Source organism: Embiotoca jacksoni, unplaced genomic scaffold, assembly GCF_022577435.1.
Source record: "Embiotoca jacksoni isolate LCO1_2020_lvr unplaced genomic scaffold, fEmbJac1.0.p SCAF_23, whole genome shotgun sequence".
Lineage (NCBI taxonomy): Eukaryota > Metazoa > Chordata > Actinopteri > Embiotocidae > Embiotoca > Embiotoca jacksoni.
Window position 1 is genome coordinate 8,502,006 of NW_027185374.1, and position 22,778 is coordinate 8,524,783.

At 40.2% G+C, this 22,778-nt stretch overlaps 1 protein-coding gene across 1 annotated transcript in view; it reads left to right on the forward strand.

Moving 5' to 3' along the window:
* Positions 1 to 22,298, forward strand: part of LOC138203769 (poly(A) polymerase type 3-like) — a 28,156-nt gene extending 5,858 nt beyond the window's left edge. The window contains exons 13-18 of the mRNA XM_069158776.1: positions 308 to 361; positions 531 to 650; positions 760 to 866; positions 953 to 1,185; positions 2,378 to 2,680; positions 22,173 to 22,298. Coding sequence (XP_069014877.1) covers positions 308 to 361; positions 531 to 650; positions 760 to 866; positions 953 to 1,185; positions 2,378 to 2,680; positions 22,173 to 22,298 — 943 coding nt within the window. The remainder of the gene's footprint in view (positions 1 to 307; positions 362 to 530; positions 651 to 759; positions 867 to 952; positions 1,186 to 2,377; positions 2,681 to 22,172) is intronic.
* The last annotated feature ends 480 nt before the right edge of the window (positions 22,299 to 22,778 follow it).

A 22,778-nucleotide genomic window follows, 5' to 3' on the forward strand; every position in this document is an offset into this window, starting at 1 on the left:
CATCATCAACTTTTGGAGGAAGTTTTGTTTGTTTTAAAATTAAGTTGCCTATATAATTCAACAAGTATTAATAGTATTAGTAAGTATTAATTTTTAGGTTATTACCAATGTAATAAAGGAATAGAACTACATATAAGTGGCTATCATTACTGTGTAAATAAATGTAACACGTGTCCCCTATTTATAGTGTTATTCATCGTAGCATGTGACTAAGTTAAACAGTAATTATAACTCGTAAAATACTTGCATGTATACAAATGTACAATGCTGAGCTGCCAATTGTGATTGTTTTGTGTCATGTTTCAAGGCATTATGTTATATTGGAAGCTTCGTATACTACAGAGGAGCAGCATCTTAAATGGTGAGTACAAAGTAAAACTGGAACAGATGTAAACATCTCTCCAGATAATTTCATAATTTATGCATTCGTGTGCGTTTCTCCATAGGGAGAAAAACAATTAAATATTTCAATTCCAGCTACTGTAGTGTTGTTCCTCTTTCTGAAATTTCTCTTTTGTTCACTGTGGCAGGGTTGGCCTGGTGGAGTCGAAAATCCGACTCCTGGTGGGAATTCTGGAGAGAAATGTTCACGTTGCTTTGGCCCACGTTAATCCAAAGTCTCTTCCTGGACCCTGGAGGGCCAATAAAAAGTAAGGACATGTGATGTTCTGGTTCTATTTTAACTGTTTGATTCTTATTTTGGTAGTTTTACATGTTTCACTTCATCACCTCATTGGCATGTTTTTATATCTGGTTCAGAGATGGAAAGAGCACAATGTGGATCATTGGACTCGTCTTTAATACGGAGGAATCTAACAAGCAGAAAATAGATCTCACCTGCAGCCTCCAATCTTTCACCAGTACTAGTAAGCTTTTTTTTCTGTCTCTCTTTTTAAATTCAGTACAATTGTCTGACATTATAAATCATATTTTTTATTTGGTGGTGTTCCAGTCTACAGCCTGGCAGAGAGCTGTAAGATATATGAAGAGGGGATGACCATATCAGTCAAATACATGGACCAGGACCTTTTTTACAGTCCAAAACTGAAACCCGGAGTGACCCGCCAATTCCCGGCAACAGAGCCACTTTGTTACACGCCAACTGTCAGTGCAGCCAAACAAGGCACAAAGAGAAAAGAATTGCCTCAGTCTGAGATGCCAGCCAAGAAATTCAAAGCTCACAAGGTTTGCCAAACCACTTTATGCTTTGTTGATGAAAACATTGATTGATTTCTAATGTGAAAATGTCTTCAATCTTAACGCTGTCATTTTAAAGCTTATATATATTGTCGTATATCTTTCATGCGATGAGTACAAAAACCAAACAGTCAAAAACTAAAGTTTTATGGTGTGTTATCCACTGGACTATTTCTTGGCCAGACTCGGTTACTTCCAGCACTCTCCACTGGAGTGTCTGGCAACCTCACACTGATGACAAGACTCCATGAAGTCACTCTGCCGCCAGGAAATAGTCTGGCACATCACCTCTGTAAATCCCGGACCATAATATTTTTCAACTTTTTAACATATTACAAATTTTTGCTCGGTCTACTTTTGACAGAGCATAAGGTGGAACCTCATTTAAAGTCCATAAGGTAGAAATAAAAATGTGTTTATTACACAGAAAAATATTTTAGTAACCATTCAGCCAAATTTGAATGATTAAAAACATCAACAAGGTTTATGAAATTAAGTTATAATCATGAGAAAATAAGCAAGACTCTCCGCTCTTAAACACTTGGGGGCGTGTCTGCTGAAGGCGCTGAAACCACCCTGAGTGTTGGGGATGGTGCAGCCTCTCTGAAACGGCTGTCCTGAGAAATTGACGTTCCATCAAGCAGTTTTATAGGATTTGTTCAACCTTACATGTTCGAGCCACCAGAGCCAGATTCTAGTTGCGATTAGTCCAACTCTTTTTAATTCCATCATCCTTTGTAAGTGGACATTAGAAGAACAAACTTTTCCTGTAAATTCTGGCAGCCAGGGAAGACACATTTGTGGGTGGCGGCACACAAAGCTAGAAAACTGTTCACTAGCAGGAAGCCTATAGCAGGTGTAACAGCTCGGGACAACCATCGACGCTATTGCACTTTGGGTTTTTTATGCCGGTTCCTGAGTTAGGGGAGGAGTCATGCAAAGTATAGCTCATTTCTGCCCGCCCAAAAAAAATCCTTAGCCGAAAAATGATGAAACGGTCTAACTGCACAATTCAGTACAATATGGGTTTCAGTCTTTTCGCCTTTTTTTAAAATTTTTTTTTTTAAAACATTTCTAATGTGTTTAGAAGCACTTAAACGTATAGGCACTCTCAGCCTGAAAGTCAATAACTGTATTTCCCGAAATTCCTGACCAGTCTTTCATCTTCTTCCCAACACAGGAATCAGCGTCTGTGACGAACGGATCATTTGTCCCAGTGCTCCCTCCGAGCAAGCCTGCTTCACACGTCACTATTCCACCGGTCACAAAGAGGCCTCGTTCTTCCCATGTAGAAACTTCCCAAAAGGAGTTAAAAGCTGCAGAGAATCCAACTCAACAGGAAAAAAATGCCCGCTCCGAAATGCCCTCTACAGGAGTCTCGCTCAGTAAGAGTCTGTCTCCCAGTTTCAGGCCAACTGGCACCAAGAGACATCACACTCCTGAGACTGCAGAGACCCCATGCAAGAAATCCAAACATGCCCTGGTATGTTAAACTATCCTCAAAGGTGATCTGTTAAGTTAACATGCACCATTATAGAGTATACATACCCTCTCAGTTTGTAGACCTAGTACTAGTAAAGATATTTATATATATATATATATATATATATATATATATATATATATGTTGCTTCACTGTCTGCTCCTCGCCTATCAGGATCTGTCTGCTGTCAAGCTGTCTGACTTGCCCTCCGGCCCCATCAAGCCTGTTCCATTTGTAAAAAGCGCCATCAAACTTCATCTCCTCAGGTAGAGCATAGAATTATAAGTAGAAACCTCTCCCTGCTTCCCTCTAGCTGTACAAACTTATTCTCCTACAGCACATGAGATTCACCAAAGGCCTGTTTGCCAGGTAGACTGATAGAGCTGTGACGAGTGTCGTCTTTTCACCACAAGAGGGCAATGAAGCCTTTCTGCTCAGCCACAGCAGAGCCATGGGTACACAGATCTACTGTTCAAAGAGCAGTCACTTGGTGACAGCAAAAAAAAAAAAAAAAAAAAAACTGATGCAGATGGATTGGAGTGATGGCAGCATCTTTACATTCATTCTTTACAAATGTAAACTGAACTGAACTTCCAGGAAGGAAAATAAGAATACTGAATGCTTCTGCAAGTTGATTTGGACTCTGGATAATAGTAGTGATGTGCTGATTAATAATTTCCTGATGTATTTATGGAGATGATCTCTAATGTTGTGCTTTTAAAAAATAATATATAATTATATTTGTCTTTTTTTGGCGCCGTTTGATGATTTTCCTGGAAGTGCTGCTTCCGGAAGATAACGTTTTGTCAGTTGACCTCTGTGAGCTCTCCGCTGAGTGAAGCTTTTAAGTCATCTGTTGTCTTTGATTAACTGTAATTAATGACAGGGAGAAACTAACATCACTCATTATTGGATGGTAATTGTTTTTAGGCCTTTTTTTTGGATGAAGAGGATAATAGCAAGTATACTTAAGACTGGAGTGCTGCAGAAAAATCACACCATTAACTACACACACAATGTAGTGCAGACAGCAAGATGGACTTTGTTTATTAGAGTGACTACACCTTGTTTAGCACAATGTAGTCCCCCATAGCAAACATAAATAACATCTTCAGAGGAAAAGTATAACAAACTGCCCCGCTGTCTTACAAGTTACTTTCACATTTGGTTTAAATAGATTTCCTTTTTTTTTTCTTCACTCAATGTCTGTTAGGACTCTCTAATTAATTACATTAAATAGGCGCAAGACTTCTTTAATGCACCTGAGCCATCAGAATTTCCTCATCAACCGATAATGTGAAATGGATTCTGAGTGCTCGAGGGAGAGCAGGAATTAGATAACAATGTTGACCACTTTATGACCTCTTAAGTGTACAATCCATTGTACCACAACTTGTAAAACTGTCATGCAGAATTGTATTTTGAAAAAGAGCCTTAAAGCTACTTTTGTGTGAAAAATCTGACCCGACATTTAGTCTTGATGGATACTGGAACCTTAATTATGTGATTTGTAATCGTTAATGTAACATTTTGAAGTGAACTAAAATAGGGTTGAGATTTGGTTTTGCAAAAACACCACAACCTGGCTTTTCTTCTCTTCGTTGTCTTTTGTTGATATGCAGCCTGTATCATTAGGGGAAGATTTGTGCCAGACAAGACACCCAGATACTCAGCCATAGGGAGCAGCCTCATAACATGGCCTAGTTAAAGGTTTTCTGTTGTTTGCATCCCAATCCGGTCAAAATTTCCCAAGATGTGGCTTGTAAGAGTGTGTATGTTGTTGCTAAGGAACAGTTTTTCCTGTTTCCCCAGTAGGGGGTCTCCTTATGAATATCATTACATATCCCCATTCAGGGGAGGCAAGACATCTTTATCCCTTGCAGACTGTGTTTATTGCTATTTTCACTCCTAAATTTGACAGCAATGTTTATGCACACTGTTTAGATCTCTTCTGATAGATTCAGTTGTGATCGATAGCAGAAGCAGATATATACGCTGAGATGTTTGAACTTTTAAGTAGTTAACTAAGGGGTTAAATTAGAAAAAAAAAAAAAAAAAAAAAAAAAAAAAGGCCCAGTTTCTCACAGTAATGGCTTACTTACATTTGTCTCTAATTAATCATGGACAACATTAGGACTTCATCCAGAGGTGTATCCACAGGAGGTCCAGTCTAGGTTATGGGGCTCCCCTATAGTTGTGGCCCCTCTTACTCCTGCCGCGTGCACTCTGTGTGGGGCAGAGGCTCAGGGCATGGCCCCCTGTCTTCCTGCTGGGCCTCCATCTGCTGTGGAGGTGGTTAGGTCCCCGGATTGATGGCGATACAATGAGTTTATGACATGTGTCGCAGTGAGTGACAGAGGGTCTCGTCCCAACCGGGCCTCCTGACGACCACGGATCTCACATTTGTAGTCGGCACAATGCCAAGGCTAATGGGAGGAGTGATCCTCCTGCTGTGGAATGGGACTTGTAGTTTACAGCTGGCTGGTAATTCAGGACAAGGAGCTAATCTCTCTGGCTTCCGTCCTAAGACTCCTTGCAGAGGACTGGCACCAGCACAGTAGTAAGCCTTACAGTATGCTGCTGAATCTGAAAACAATAATCAGCGCTAAAAGCAGGCATCCTTAGAAACTAGCCTTTAATGCTAACTTGTGATTTGTGAGCTTAATACCCCCCCCCCCCTCCCCGCCCCTCAGTCTTCTGGGAGACTTTATGAAGCCTTCTAAAATGGTTTCTGAAGTTCCCCAGTTGACCCAGCAGTACTCCTTTCACACACCTGTCAACACGCCGTTTCTTTCCACTTTGGTGGGTCCAAGTTAAAAAGAAATCGCTCCCTTCATCTCCCACTCCTCTCCTGCTTGCCCAAAACAGGATGATAAAAGCTTGAGTTTCACATCTGAGCAACTGCAACAATGCTACTGTACCTTCAAAGGGGAAGATGCCACATTGTGAGATGACAGGGTATTGATATGAAAGTGTTGTCTCCTTGCTGGCGGAGATCAGAGGAGGCCTGGTAGATGTGTACTGTTATGTTGCTCTGAGTGATCTGACCAGTGTGGTGGAAGAGAAGTGCCATTCACTGGGATGTGTGTCTGTGTGGAGTTTTTCCTTGCAGGAATTCAGGATGATACATTTGACAGTGGCACCCAACTGTTTTTCTCTGCACTTGCCTTCATTGATAATCAGTTTTTTGTACTAGAAAATACTTTTTATTTCTCGTACTTGTGACATTTTGGGAGAAAATAGGAGTTATGAGGAAGGTTTGGAATCTGGTGCACATTCTTTAGTTTCTAGTTTATACATGAGCCTAAAAGTGCCATGAAGTATTTGTCTGTTAATCCTTGAAATTGTAAGGACAATGTGGGAGCTGATTGGTTTCTTCATGCTGTTTTAATGTCACCTGTCATGTTTAATGCTTTTGTATTAACAAAGACCTGTTTCTCTTATAGCCGGCGTAACTGACTGAAGGCTGCGGATTGGTTGATGAGCCTGAAGATTACATTACCTCCTATAAAGAAAAAATAAAAACAAAACTTCCTTTTCATTATTTTGTTGTTATTTTGTATATTCGATTTTTTTGACTTGCATATTTTGTGTTTTTTGTGCATTGTTTTGAAACAAACTAATGGCTGTGTCTTGTCTGTAAATAGCATTGTAATTTTTTCGTTTTATGGTGTAATATTTAAGATGGGGGTTCTTTTCAGGAGACTTTATGACAACAAAGAAACAAAACCAATGTAAAAAGTAATTAAATGTGACAAGGTACAGCTACCAATTGGACTCAACCTGCCAATCTAACATCTGATAAAGTAAGTTTGTCATAAAATCACCAGTCTCAATAGATTTACCAATAAAACATAGCACTAAAGAGATATTTATATCAAAAACTAAAACTAAAAAAAAGAAGAAGCTTTTTCTTGTACAAATCTTCTATTGAAACCCTACTGCAGTACGTGCTCTGATCACAGTGTCTCCCTCAACTTGCATGACAGTCTTTCAAATAAGAAGCACCTATTGCATTATGTGGCCCCTAGGTGAATGTCCCTGAATACTTGACTCTGCTTGCAAAGTGTTCAGAAAGATGGAAGAAACTTGGCTAAAGTGAAGCTTAAAAAAAAGAGTGTGAGAGAGTAAAAGGAAACACCAGGCTGTTCTATTTAAGATAGTGAGATTAAAAAAAAAAAAAAAAAAAAATCTATTTATGGATTCTGACATTTAAAATACTGGATGTTTGTAAAATGTAACCTGATTCAATTGCAGGTTGTTACCACGGAGACACTCCTAATTATGACTTAAAAATCCCATTTTCATCTCTAAGTCTTGAAAGAAATAAGACTGTAATATAAAGACAGTTATATAAAGACAGGGGTGTTAATACTAGACACAATTGCAGGTACAATAATGGGAGTATTTCTGGTGATTTATCTAAATTGTTGGGACAATTGTCTGCAGGATTATGGTAACAAAGATGTTACCATAAACAGAAACAAAGGTCCATGAAATATTGACAATTGTATGTAAAAAAAAAAGAAAAGCTGTCCTCCTAAAAACCCTCTCTATCAGGCTTTGCATCTCAGCCTGCCACAGGTATATGAACCAACGGAGATCTAAATTAGTCCCAATCCATCAATTTAGCAAAAAAAAAAAAATTGCCTACAGCAGGAATGCTAAATCAGCAAATTGTGCAAAATTACATTCGTTGAGAGATCAAAATGGTAATGTTGATTTACTGCAGGTGTGGTCTGCTGCAAAGCTCCATTCAGAGATGTGTTTGAAGATTATTATGAATAAGCACCTTTATATTCCCCTCCTAACACAACAGTTTGTCCTGATGTTCAGGTGTAAATGTACTTGATAACAAAATGGAGATAGGTTAATTAAAAAAGAAAAAAAAGTGACTTAGTTCTGACTGACAGATGTAAATCACTGCTAATTTTCTTTTTTTGGGTAAAAATGATCTTAAATGTTCTGTTTTTGTAAACAGTAATGATTTCCAACAATGTTGGAGAGAAACCCTGGAACAACAAACAGACATTATTCATAACATAGTGCTACATTTAGTCTTAACTCCATTATTCAGACCTTTAATAATCTATTTACTTGTGCAATTCTCTTCCACAGCTCAAACAATGAAACACCCACCAACATGAGGTGATGTTTATTCCCGCAACTATGGCCCAAAATAATTTTACCATGTTTAATTAACAATACCTGTAAAATCGTAAACTCCACTGAAGCACAAACCTGATGTTGGGTACCTGTATTTCTGTCCACTGGTTTGTAGTCTGTTCATTGGTAACACTTCATTCCTTCTCTGCTCCCTGTTAATGTAATCGGATAACTTTTCCACCAAGTTAAAACCAAAGCTAGCCAAGTTAGCAGCAAATGAACCAGCGTGCAGACTCAAAGTCAACCACTCAAATGTGTAAGAAGAAAAAGTTGAGCTCGGAGCAGAGCACTGAACCGTCGGAAATGCTCCCAATTTAAAAGCCACCTAAAGGATGTAATTGAGGCCTACGGACACCATAAGCACAACATGGAAGAGCACCTGTTCCTGGATGGCACCCTGCCACTGCTCTCTGTCTGCCTGCTGTGGAGGCTAGCTACCCACTGATGAGGAATTAGAAAGTCATTAAGGAACACAAATAGCAGGATGGCACAGTCGCAACCAACTCCAGACTAAATTTGTGTCTTCATTTAGAGACTCATGGGAGAAGAAAAAGCTTCTTTTTTTTTTTTTTTTTTTTTTCCTCGGCATTTCTGATTATATTTACACATCAATTTAGGATTTCTGTTTTTCTTAAGGTTTTTTTTTTTTTTTCATTAAATCTCACCTTTGAGATGATTATTCAATTGGAATAAAAGTTAAATATTAATTGACACCATTTGTTAATTGAAAGGTCAAATTCTTAAAGCAGTGTAACCTGCTTTTCTTTTGTACAGTAGTTTGACAAACAACCTTTAAAAACAGCTGCTTGAAAACAGTTTCAGACTGATACAAACAAGTGATGGTTTATTACCTCCAGGATCTCATTAAAAACTATTCAGGGTGTGAGGACAAGGCAGGGCTAAGGTTGACAATCATACTATTAGCTTAACAGAAATGGACTAATAAGCCAAAGTACCGGACAAACTATAATGCTGAACTGGTGAGAGCCAAGATAAAAGTCAGGGGACACCGAAGTCATCAAACTAATAACTGTTGACACACACACCTCCTACTGAACTGTAAAGTAGTGAACGGACCAACCTACAGCTATTGACACTCATGTCCCTAAAGCCACACCACAAGCCTGCCTGAAAAATATTATTTTTATTTCTTCAATATAAACTATTTTAGCTGTATATTAATATGAAAAGGTTCACTTGGGTCGTGTGCAAAGTGTTTCCCTGGTGCCATCTGTGTGACGCTCAATGGTCACATCCCCCCTGTACAAGTGCTTGTGGTACCTAATTAAAGGCTTCAAATGAAGTTGCAAATGAAGTTTTTCAGTTGTCTCCACAGCTGGCAAGGCTGGCAGCACAGACTACAGAAGTTCAACTGAAGGGCAATTAGGCCTGAGGTTTCTGGTGACAGGTTAGAAACAAGCAACTCTAATGTCTCTCTAAAGTTTAGCCCGGAGCTGGAGGGCTCTGTTGTGGAGAGGAGTGGGAAGAGTTAGCTGTTGTCAGATAAAGTATCCGGACCAGCTGTTTCAACATGCTACAGTTATAGAAAAACTGTTTAAACCTACCACAGCTACTGTAAAGTTTCCCATGAGTCCTGCACTTTGTAAGACTTGTGAGAACTGTGTTATCCAGGTCATTTTGAACAGAATCATAAATTGCCTGCATGTTCCAGTAAAATCACCGCTGGGGCTGTCAAAGTGGCCTTGCAGTTGTTCAATTATTCACCATCTATGGAGCAGCTCCAGGCCTGGTCTCAGTTTAACACCGTCACTGTAATATTGTATCTCTGCTGTTCAGGAGAGACTTATACATATTTTCAAATAAAACCTGGGCTGGCCAATTTGATTGAAATAGCAGGTCATTTATATTTTCAAGTGGGTTTTCCCTTTTACTCTCAAATTTAAAGCTGCAGTGACACAATATCTATTGACTATGGATAATTTGCAAGAAGTCATCCAAGTCTGCAGTACTGCTCAGGGTATTTTAGCATCTTTTAGCTCATTGTTTTGGTTTCAGGCAACATTACTGTTTGATTCAGTCTCAGGGTTTTCATCAACCTTCTTCAACGGACTTCTGTTTACATAAAAAAATAAATAAAATAAAAAAAAAAATCTAAAACAACTGTAACCCAATAAAAACATGCCAGATACATGCCTGCAAATGAATGCAAGTGGTACTCTGTGTGCTGGATGTGAGTCAGTAACTGTCCACTTCTAAAAAACGATCTCAAAGGTCTTTTGTGCAAGCAGTTTGTTAAGAGTTAAAGTATAAATCATGACAATCTGGCATCCAGGAGAGTCGCAGTTCAGACGATGTGAGTTTTAACGATAAGGACGTGGCAGGTTGGGTGGATGACGTTGATGCAGAACACTGCTTGTTTGCTAGCAGCAGAATCAGAACAATTTTTTTTTTTAAACCGCGTTTACAATTGCCATAATGACAAAGTATGCATAACTTTGAGAAAGCAGTCCAATTAATGCACAAAACTGTCAAATCATCATTTGAATTAAAAGCATTATCGTTCCCTTGCTCTACCCAAAAGATTTGTGTGCATAAACCTAAGCAAACTGTTCTGTGGGCCGTATTTGATGGAACAAACAACCTCATAAGATGACAATTTTGTGTTTACAGTTTGAAATGCTGCCTGCAAGTGGCCAAACAAAAATCAATTAACAAATAAATGAAAAGAATTGCCTAATATTAAATCATGCAGTTTGCTTTCTTGACAAAATTAAACTTTGACAGCCTCAATATATATATAGAGTTGTAGAGGACAATTTGGAGAGTGTTTGTATCAGAGCTTTGCTTAACTGGAGGTGTCTGTGTATGCAGCTTATAAATTGAAGCTCTCGACTGCATTACTTAGGCCAGACAATAGCTCTGATTCATATGGACCGCATGTCCAGTAACTTCAGCAGACTGTGTCTGATCACTGTGTGATGAATGCCTGTTTCGCTGAGACCCTCAAATGCGTGGGGTGCATTAAAGCCCATTTCAGGCCGCACTGCTTGAGAGGTCAAGGCATATGTGAATCTGACAGATATCATGAACATGGCTATAAGTCCTTTCTTTTACACTTAAATTCTGGAGCCGTAATGCATCGCACTTTGAGAGTTACCCCAAGGCTCACTGGCTGTGTGAGTCATTGACACACCAGTGACTCTGACTGCACAGTCAATTACCCATCTACCTTCCATGGGACAGAAGAAGAAGACAGGGAATGAGTTCATCCATGCATTCAACCTACAGCAGCCATGCCTCCGCCGTAGGTGAAACCCATATGCAGACAGAAAAGACAATACGATATTGGGTACGTTTTTTTTTCTATGTGGAGAATAAAGGTTAATAACAGTCCTTTCCTGTGTCATATTTGACATGACCAGTCATCGCAGTAATTACAATCATTACACTCCAAAAGATGTCTAGTTATCCCTCTTAAACACAGGCCACACAAAGGAAATCAATTATTCAATCAGAGCTCTCCCATTCATCCCTGCCTGAGTTCACTTAATTTTGGGCCTGGGTGAATCTGCCGCAAATAAACCCCACGACCGGAGAAGAAAAGACGAACAGGCCCCTAATTTGTACCCTTTCAGGCGGTCAATCACTTTTCAAAGGAATGCAAGCTTATTCTGACAATCAGGCCGACGTGAATGGGAATGGGTTTCATCTGCTACTTTACATAAGTTATCTGGTGATAAAGAGGGCAGAAGAAGAGAGGGAGGGGTGAGCTAGCTGTCTACAAGTGCAGCCTGTGGCCCCCTCCACTCTCCCTCTCTCCTTTCTCTCATCCCCCTTTCACCTCATCTCTCACCCATCCTCCGCTCCTCATCTTGCCCGTGCCCACTAGGATTGGCAGCATGTAATTTAAGAGCATGGGCACAAAGACCAAATGCCAAGCCCATAATGGAAGCTGGATGTGTTCTGATTTAAATGGGCTTCTCTGCTCAGGGCCCAGGGCCTGTAATTAAGATCACTGGGACAAAGGAGAGGAGACAGTCTCACAATGCAGTCGAGACCTGGTTGAAGAAGAGGGAGTGAAAATATCAGCTTCTTGCACCCAAAAATGGAAAGGATTTTTTTTAAATTTTTTAAATGGACACTTGAGTAGTTAGAAGAGGAGAAGAAAGTTAAGGTTAAAGTTAAAACAAGTAAGATATGGCTGCACAAACTGTCTATTTGTTGTTGCTTCCTTGTGATGATGTGATAAATATGCTCGTGCTAATGGTATCCATTCATTAAAATGACAACTTGGACGTGCAGTTCAAATTAGTCTCGGCTAACTTTCAAGGATCCACCACAGTACATGCATCTCTTTGATTGCTTATGGAGTATGTCATATTGCAAAGAGCAGCTTAACTTCAGAGAGAATTACTATTACCAAGCACTGACTCCATCAGCATTCCTGTAGGGGTATTTGATCAATCTGAATGATGAAAAGACTACGAGAGGCCTTCATATCCGGATAGAGGGCTGGAAGTCTCGTCCTCCATATCCATACACCCTCCATCACTCTCTCCTGAGCGTTTTTTGTTCCCGAGGACACACTCTAGCTCCTGGTGCTCTGGGTGGTTGTGTGTTCAGACCTTTTTCCGTTTAATTAGATTTGTTAAAACAATTTTTGGAGTGCTTTATTCGGTAAAAGCTCTCAGGGGTTAATATCCGCAGAACACTTCTGTTCAGCTTCTTTTCACCAATGGAGCATAAATTATTTAAATTATTCAGAATTGTGCGACCTTTTATCTCACCCCCTTTGAAGGCAGCAAATTAAAAATGCAAATGGGCTAACTAATTAATATGCAAATGCATTCATTCCCAGTTAACAATTAGCAATTAAACCTGCAGTGTCTAGAAAGAGCACTGACAAAATTAGCAACTTATTTTTTTCATTTGAAAAATAGTCAGTCCGAAAAAAAAAATTGATTGACGAAATGACTTTTACTGACAACCACCTGCCTCGATATAAACAAAATTAATCGGATGTCATGTAGGAGACACAGAAATCTGAGTAGAGTCATGTCACAAACAACAGAAATGTATGTCATTTTTTTTTTCGTGGTTTGGTTCCAAGACTTGTATATTTCATAACTCAATCAAACGTTAATTGAAACATTAAAACTCTGAAAGAGAATCTGTGTGAGAGTGAGGGATTTCTTAAAGGGCCGGGGAAGCAAAACACAGCCAGATGAGAAAGTGAGGCAGACAGAGATACAGAGGGAGTCTGGGTTGCCACATTGCATAACACAAATTAATAGCAGGTCCTAGTTTTTATAGCTATGGTCAGATACCCAGAGCAGAAAAAGACCAGCAGGAAATCATAAAACGCTGAGAGCTGTCAAACACTTTCCCATTTCCCTCAACACGCTCAATCGCAATCTCACACTTCACACTATCTTCTATATTACACCTTATGATACCTAATGTTACAAACTCGACATCAATCATGCATGCCAGCCCCCGACTGTCTCTCCAGTGTCTGAATTTAACCACATCCAGATCCTTTGATGCGATAGCGGGAAGGCGCGGGGGCTGGGAGGCGTGAACTGCACCTCCTTGTAAAGGTTATCTGTGATACACAGACCCGGGGGCACCTGCCTCATGCAGAGTTCGCGTACGTTCAGCCGAGAACATACAAAATGATGTATGTGTGGAGATCACTGTCAGCCGTGGAGCTATGACAATAGAGGTCAGTCAGTCAGTCAATCAGAGGAGGGTGGGGGAAGGAGGGAGAATTGTCTTCTTTTTTTTTTTTATTTTTTATTAACATGCCAAGCTTATATACTAATAATCACTGTCAGCGTTCAACTTGATCTCTTGTCAGCCTGCAACTTATGCCAGAGGGCTCAGCAACGCGAACATCACCTTTCTGACAAACGCTCAGTGATTGCCGTGCCTTTAAATGTGGTTCTTGTGTTTCATTAACTTGCATTAAGTGCCCACGTCCCCTGACACTTGAATGCTATATTGCCCAAGAAGGTTCATATTTTATTTATTGCAGTTTAATATTGTTTTTGAATATTTGCGGTGCCTTTAGGCCTGGCTCGCAGTCACATTATGCTCTTTAATTTCTCTTTGGAATTGACTTTCTATCGCTACGAGTGACGTTTGATTAAAAACATTTTCTTGCATAAAAATGAAAATGAACGCGAACGCCGCATCTGTTTGCCACAATATCTTTAGATTATGCTCACGTTTTTCTTTAATGCACTTCTTAATTGAATTGTTTCTTGTTTATGGTGCACAATCTTACACCGAGCCATTTAAGAACATCACACCTTACTGACCATTTACGCCGACGACACCCTGCAGCTCTAATTCACTCGCCGGTTTTCACATACATCCTGGTAATATACTGGCAACTGCATAATTACTGCACTCTACACAAGACACTCCACATGCATCTCTTTATCCGCTCATTCGTGGAATAAATAGAACTAAAACACAAGAAATGCAGCAAAGAGCCTCTTTCAAGCAAATAGGCTGGGGGTGGGGTAGATAATTAATTCTGAGATTAATGTACTGTAGCAGTGGTGTGTTATTAAAACGCTATTTTTAAATTACAGCTCAGAAAGCACCCCCTTGGGATTAAGAGTGTTAGCCACTGATCTCTGCTTAAGTTATGGATGGAAAATGAGAGGGAGGGGGGGGTCTATTTTACATGCCCAGGTCCCATCGTATGGCTCATGCTGTGGGCTGACACCAAAAGTCTTTTTGGTGTTTGTTCGCCTCAGTGACTCACTGAAAAGCCTTTAGTGCCTTTATCAATGGAGTTGGAACTTGTGCGTTTCATAAGTATTTAGAGTGTTTGATAGGCGAGGGCCGCTGCTGGCTTACAAGTGGCATTTGATTAATGGATCTTGCTGTGTCTATTGTAAAACACTTGTTTGCAGAGCAGGGGAATGCTGGGTGGTTGTTGTGAGATAGATGACAGATTTTGTGGTAATACGCAGCTTAACAAAAACAAGGTACACAACTCAGAGCAGGACTTGCACAGATTACCACAGGCTGGGTTTATTTTTGAGGTTTTGGACTCGGTTTCTATTGAAATCATCCTGTATGTCTACATTGCACAGATGTGGGCAAACAATGTCTCTGTAAAGATGTCTAATGGGGGAAAAACTAATTGGATTCAGGACTTCAGACTAGAAGTCAGGGTGTAAAAAAAACAAGTTTATTTGGATTATCTAAACCACATTGTTTTGAAATTGAAATGCAGATGAAACTGCATTGGAAACCAGTGGGCTCAAACAGTTACAGCAAATACAACATTAAAATTGACCAAGAAGTTTTTGGAGTTTGTCTAAAGTAGAATTAAATGGGTTTTGTGGGTTTTTTTGGGGGGTCTGAAATCACAATTTTGAATACACTATTACCTTACAGATGTTATGGCAAGAAAAGACCAGTAGCACTCACAGAACAAAAACCTTAAACTTATTGTGAGAAAAAGACACGTTTCAGCTATAAGCCATCGTCTGCAAGTTTGTTGTCCTGAGAGCGCTGGTATTCTATTTGTTTTTTTGATCCTCGCTACAACCATGTACCCGTCATCGTTCAAGATGTGGAAGCCATTTTCCTCTATAGATGTAGCACACGTCAGCAAACATTGGCCTTTTCCAGCAACATGCATCAAGTCCATCACTGATTTGGAGGGTTTTTTCTGTCCACCTGACAAACATGATTGACATATGTAGTCTTCCTCTGGCTCTGTTTTGGTCTTCACAGACTCCTGAAGGAAACCAATGCTCAAGTTGCTAATTTGAGTCATTTTTAAATATGAACTGTGGAAACTGTTCAGAGAATTGGGTCTAGATATTGTTGCCGTTCTCACATGTACAACATAACGGGAGATTGTTCATGTCAGACATGTTTTACTGGAAATGGAAAAACTCCATGTAATGAGGGGTGACACCTGGAGAGAGCATGCAGGAGGCGTCATCAACACCCCCAATTTGCTCACTGTACATTCTCTGGACAATGACCTGCTGGATTGACACTTCGGTTCAATTGGACTTGACACAACTTTGGTCAGACTTAAAACCTGCCAGTTCTGGAGAAGCAGGTAGTGCTGAGTAGGTAGCATACCGTATCTTTATCCTGCTGCTGCTGGAAACATGGTTGATGAGTGCTTTTCGACTGAATTACCTTTTAAGATGCTCTGACGACCAGAGAACTACAGAGTTGGGTGATCATTTTCTGTGGGTTCATCACGAGACGCAATACTTTGCACAAAGCACATCATTTAATCCATTGACAATATAAAAATACGAATGCAGCTGTAAACCTTCTAATCTTCAGAGATCTTGTGTTTCTCCCTTTGACGTCTGTTAGCGGTGTTATCTCAACTATCAAATTAGTGAGTAAAATAGCAACTTTACATTCAAAGCGCTTTTCAGAAACAAATTACAAAGCCCTTTACGTACAATTAAAACACAATAGGCAACAGTTAATGAAATATAATGATAAAAATACAACAAGAAAATAAAAATAGACAGGAAATCGATAAAAGTAATATCAACGAGCAGAAGGAAGTCTAAATAGTGTGTTTTTAAAAGTGACTTTAAGGAGGACAGCGTGTTAGCGTCCCTGATCTTCTTTGGTAGGTCAGTCCACAACTGAGGGGTCCAAACAGAAAAGGTTCAGTTCACCTTCAGTTTTAAGATTTGTTTGATGTATGACCAGAAATGACCCACCAAAGGATTTCAGGTTGCATTTAGGCTCGTAGGGGGTCAGGAGGTCAGCTACTGTACATATTCAGGAGCCAACCCCCTACGAACCTTATAAGTGTTAATAAATGTTAATTTTACCATCGGAACAATCTCAAAGTAGGACAACATGTTGTAATCACAATAAAAATGGTAGCATCAATGTTAGTAATAGACTACAGGTCAGTTCCTTCAACAGCTTCAGCCAAATGTTTGCGTCGTGTGCATCGAGTGTTAAAGGACTAACAGCACTAACAAATGTGTAAAAAAGGCTGTGTGGTGGTGCCATCTGCAAGCGATGACCACAACACGAGGGGGAGAATATTGGTCCCTGCATGCATGTGTTCGTCAGGCCCCGTGTTTGTGTGTGCATGTGTAATGTTCTGTTTTTAACGTTGGCAGTGAGTGCTTTGCACCTGTGGCTGCTGGCAGACCATCCGGTGTGCTGCAGCTCCGGAGGGACCTTGAAGCCCGTCGCAGTGGGAGAGAGGAGTCTGTCCTGCTAACCGTAATTAGCACAGGCCTGTTGATTCACTGATAATGAGAGGGAGTTCATTAGCGCCACGCTAATTGCTGCCTACTTCACCACCACCGCCGCAGCCATGCCAGCCCCCAAAACCCCTTGCACTCAAAAAAAAAAAAAAAAAAAAAAAAAAGTTTTTCCGTCTATTGCATTAGCACTGAGGAAAAAAAAAAAAAGTATAAAAACATATAACTTTTCAGGACATTGAAGTGGAAGCAGATGGAAGATTGCCTTTGAATTAGTTTGGACTTATTTTTGTGTGTGTGTGTGTGTGTGTGTGTGTGTGTGTGTGTGTGTGACAAAAAGGTGGAGAGAAACAGGAAAGGGAGAGAGTTGTTCTGGTTGTGAATTTTCATGGCGATAAGCATTAAGGGCGTTCTCCAGAGTGGAAGCTGCATGTAGGTAGGACTGTTCTGTCCAAGGACACGACAGAGGTTCAAAAGCTAATTGCCAGAGGAAGCAAACAAGAAATAGCGCAGCTTGCTGACTCAGCGTAAAGACGACCTCAGCGGCACCTGCCTTATATAACAACTGTGTCGCAGGCACCTTGTGCTTCAGTCCTGTCTTGCAAAGAATTTTACTCACAAACTGTAATGAAAGTCCTTTAAATTACTCAAACAAGTAAGGGCAACAAAACAGAATTGCACTTTGGTAATTGATGAGCATTGTAAGGGGAAATAATGGCACAAATGCAGAGTTGAATGATGGTGGTTTGCTATTTTTTTTTTTTTTTTTTTTAAATCAGTGAGTGCTTTGTTGACTTCAGCGCTGACAAAGACCTAGTCTGTGGAAGAAGCCACACTGGGTTGGCAGGTTTAGTTGTGCTGATAGAAAATACAATTTTTAATTGTGCAATCCCCGATGACTTTATTAACTGAAAGATTGACATCTAGATAAAGGTTTGTGTAATGTTTAGTGAGTGTAATATCTTACTAAGTTTCTTACCACTGCTGTTGTGTTGCCTTTCCAAGGTGTTCAGGCCAAAAGAGTCCCCAATGAGCCTGAACACCATTAAAGGTTCTGGGAGGAGGGGGGTGAAGCTTTTTTTTTTTCAAATTCAGATTCAGATGATGGCCTTCAATGTCATGTGTGACGCTGTTTTAATAAAAAGCTGCTGCTAGGACCTCGTGCCACCTGTGGTCCACAGAGATTTTATTTGTTTATCATTTTTTACAATGTGTTCATTACGGGTGACTGCTGACTGGTCTGCAGCTCATCATGCCTCCCCAAGCCTCCTGTTTTAAATCCAGCTGCTGCCGGTCATTCTAACAAACTAATTCTGCCCAAGTCAAATATCACAAACATTCACCATGAACTTACAATTAATAAATAAATCAGAAAATCTAAACAATGGATGTAGTTATAACCAACAATAATGCAAATCAGGCAAATAAATCAAGCTGAACCTCCTCGATATAATCACCTAAATTTTAATCTGACATACTTTGATACATTTCATGACACGATGACCGTTAAAATGTTGAATAGATGCTGTGAGAAAGAAACTCCGTAGAAAATTTAAATGTGGAATTTTGCTGCCATTTCAAGCCATTGTTTAACTACTGTACGGTCCTTTTGACTGTCCCATTGTTCTCCTGTCTGTGTTTGAAGATCTAATTGTTCCCCAAAGCTGAATGATGTCATTAAATTATGTTGCTCCACATGAATGTTCCCTGAGTGTGAGAGCAGAGAACTTCCTCTGTCTGTGTATGTATGTTTATGTTCATACGTTACCTGAATACGATACAAAAAGAACAATGCTGTAACTCTTTAAAAATACCTTTTGAATTTATATAGTGTTTATTTAAATAAATATAAACTGTAGTGGTTTAGTGAACTGTCAACAGTAACATTTGAGCTGTTGAGACAGCCTGTGTTCTTTTGGCATCTTTCATTAGGCCCTCATTTGCATCTGATATTGCCAGAAGCTCAATATGTGTGGCCTCAGCTGAGCCAGAAAACATCTCTTTTGTCCCATAAAGTAACTTCCTTTTTAAGCGAGAAAGTCATCAAGCAGATTTGCCACAGAAGCTGTTGGCACACGATGTAAAACATCGTGTCGAGGCAGGTAGATGTGGCAGGCTTCGTGCTAACGGTCCACGGTGTCCTCCAGCTCTGTAGTGAGCATTTCTGCATCTTTTGGCTCTCTGTTATGTTGTGTTAAGACCAAATGTGAAGCGAATGTTTGCGCTTTTCAACTTGCGCGGATGCAAATTCGCTTCCTTTCGCATCGCCCAGCATGAATTCGCGGACATTCGTGTGTTTGCATTGACTTTGTATGTTGCCTCTCCGAAGGAGTAATTCGCTTCGTGTTTGGTCTGAACAGGGCTTCAAGGTTTTTTTTCTCATCAGCCCTGTTTTAAGTTTTCAACAGGAACAAAAAAAAAAGCTCTGAAAGCCAACTGAACACTCCCTGACCAGCACAAAGCAACAGAGAGACAAAGTTAGTGACAAGCTGTTAAGCATAGCAGAGCATTCAGCAGCTAAAGACAGATATTTCTCTTGGGAGTTGATGACGAGAGGTAAAAACAGAGTGAATAATGGACATAGGAATAGAAACAAATATTTAATGGTAATGTAACCCTGTGGCTGTCTTTGCCCAGATTTATTGAAATAATACAGTTTGTCAGTGATCTGTTGCTGTTTCTTGTTCTGTGCCAAAATAGCATTTAAAATTACTGAATGTAGATTTAAATTGTAGTTGATTATACTCATCCACTTTTACAGTTGTAAGTGTTTTTATTTGTTTCATGGTTGTTCTATACGATCATTGTGTTGTTGGATGTTAAGGCTTGTTTGAATTCACAGGTTGTTTTGTATTAATGACTTATTTTATGTGAGGCACTTTGTAACTCAAGTTTAGAAACGTGCTCTAAAAATCAAGTTTTTTATTATTATTATTATTTAAAAAAAAAAATGAAATTAGGCATCTGTAGGTCTCAGAATTAAAATTGGAATTATATATATTTTTGTTAAAATGCTACATGTAGCATATTGGGAGCAACAGGTTTTTACCAGTTGCTTATCTTAATCGATAGGTGTGTCTGTTTTCCTTGTTACTTACGATTAATCTGACCAAGCTTGATCGCCCCTCCTTCCTCCTAACTCCCCTGCTGGCCAGCATTTACATCAAATTAGTGTACCCGAGTACGTCATCATCCACAGTTGTATACGCAGTGAACAAATGTGTGACAAATCCTATTGATACAGTTCCCACAGCTAACTTTATAATAGAGAACTACTTCACATTGCTGCTGTTTCTGCTTTGAACGTGCAGTCAAGGAGGACACTCGACACACTCTCGCCTGTCTTAAACCTTCATCTATCACGCAAGGAAGTGTTGAGATCTGCACGCATATGCAGGTTTCTGAGGAAACAGGCAGTACAGAGAAGTACTTTTTTTTATGTTAGGCTATACATGTAAAACGTGACAGACAGTCGGGTAAACGCTGACGTTATGTCTCCAACAGCAGTTGGAGGAGAGGTCATTAGGAGTGCAAAACGATTTATTGAAATAATGATAGTTCGACTTATACGTTTTGGCGGTTAGACTCTGATGATGAGAGGTCTCTTCGTAGAGCGATGTCCCAGATGGCTGTAGGAGATAGGACAGGACCCCCCGGAGCCTAGACGGGAGTATATGGATTTGGAAATTTGTGTTAATGTAGCACCAAATAATAACATTAGACATATAAGGGCACTTAAGGAACCCAACAAATCTCACATGAGCAACAGCTGGGAGGAAAAAACTCCCTTTCAACAGGAAGAAACGTCAGACAGAACCAGGCTCAGAGGTGAGCGGTCATCTGCCTCGACCGGTTGGGGAGAGGCGATCGGAGATGACTGATGGGAACTTCGGTGGAGATTCCAGACGTATCAGGTGGAGATGGGGAGGAGGAGGGTTGCGCATCAGGAGGTCTGAAAGGCAGAATGACAGAATCACAATGATATTTAAAGAACAGGGATTAGAAACTGATTGGCTCAGAAACGAGGGCAGAGATCATTCGGCAAATATGGTGGCGACAAGATTGAGTGATTTGACAGCGTGGAAAAGCGAAAGCATCAGAAGGTAGCACAGCAGGATTATTTCACAAAGGTGGAGTTGAACCATGACTCGAGGTTGGAGATCTTTCTTATTGAACTTACACAAAAACTTCATAACACTAAGACCTGATTTTGGTACAGCTAGTTTCATACTGACACACACCGAACCTGATTACGCCAAATCTGGACCCAAAGTCCAAAACGACCAGGAACGGAATGCAACGTTCACACTTATCAAATTTACTGGACTTCAGGCTCAAGCTGACCCAAATATAGTGACTGCGTGCTGACTGCAAACACACCTTAAATGTCTAATTATGTTTGAACAGATCCTTCGTAACTCTACTTGGATGCTTTAAAAGTGGATACATTTCTTTGAAAACTTTTGTTCTCGTTGTTGAGAGGCTTGGATTTTGAAGCAGGCTGCAGCTTATAGTCCCCGGAGACCACTTCATACTCAACCAGGGGAGATGGCAAAATAGATGGATGCAGGTATGGATGGAGGATCCAACCAGTCCGAAAGTGCCATGGTAATATCCGTCAGTGTTGTGTATTTCTACATAACAAGTGTCCATCCACAAGGCAATCTCACCTCAAGAGAGTGATCTGTCTCTCCTCTTCCCTTGCTAAGAGGCTGAGGCTTTATCAGTGAGGCCATGATGAATTCTCAGCAGACACCCACTCTGTATGGGCCCTGAGTGAGCATGCATTTAAATGAACCCTCTCTTCCCCTGCCTCATACTACACATGGATTTCTAAACTCTCTCTCTTGTCAAGCACTACATCAAACACAATAACAACAACCGTCCCGGCCCTCCTTCATCCCCTCCCCTCCATTTTCTACCTCTTTCTTTAAGTCTTTTTCCTCTCTGACATTTTTCATTCTTGGTCCGCATCACCAAAGACTCCTTTCATCTGCTTTTCATGATGGACTCATCTCCATTTTTTAAAGCACCTTATGTCACATCCGAGTTTGCTGTTGCTCTCAATCAAACCACAAAGAGTCAGAAGCCATCACCCTTAACAACCTTGTTTCTTGTCTTTTTCTTCTCCGCAGGTTTTGAACCAGAAGGTGAGAAGCAGCGTCCCGGTGATCAGAGCATCAAAGCAGCCAGTCGTCCCCCAGGCTGCTGAATTACAGCACTATGAAGAAGTTTCTTCCTCCATGACCACTGCTGTTTAAGGCACAACATGTCAACCACTGATCTAATTAAAAAAACACCCCATTCTTCCCTGGTCCTCCCTTTTAAATACTTATATTAAAGGAGCATTGCTTATGTTTTAGTAGAACCTTCCTTGACCAAGGAGTTTGTAGAGATGCTTGCCAGATCTCATTGCTTATCGACAGTGTTGGGCATATGAAATATGTCATATATACTCAATACATGAGGATCTGGCTAAAAAAGACCATCAAGAAACTATAGGTGGGTGTGTAGAGTCCTCAGGTTCTCTGTCAGACCCATCACTCGTTCCTCATCATCTCGTTCAATTTAGGTCCAAATTTGGCTAAAAAAAATACAACAGTGAAGGTTAAAATGCGATACTTGGGGCTTAAAAACAGCAGCTCATAAACCTATGGGTGACGTCACAGTACGTTGCTTAGGTTACTATGGATGAGAATTAAAGTTTTACTTCTGACTTAGACAGAGACTTTCTTCTGAAT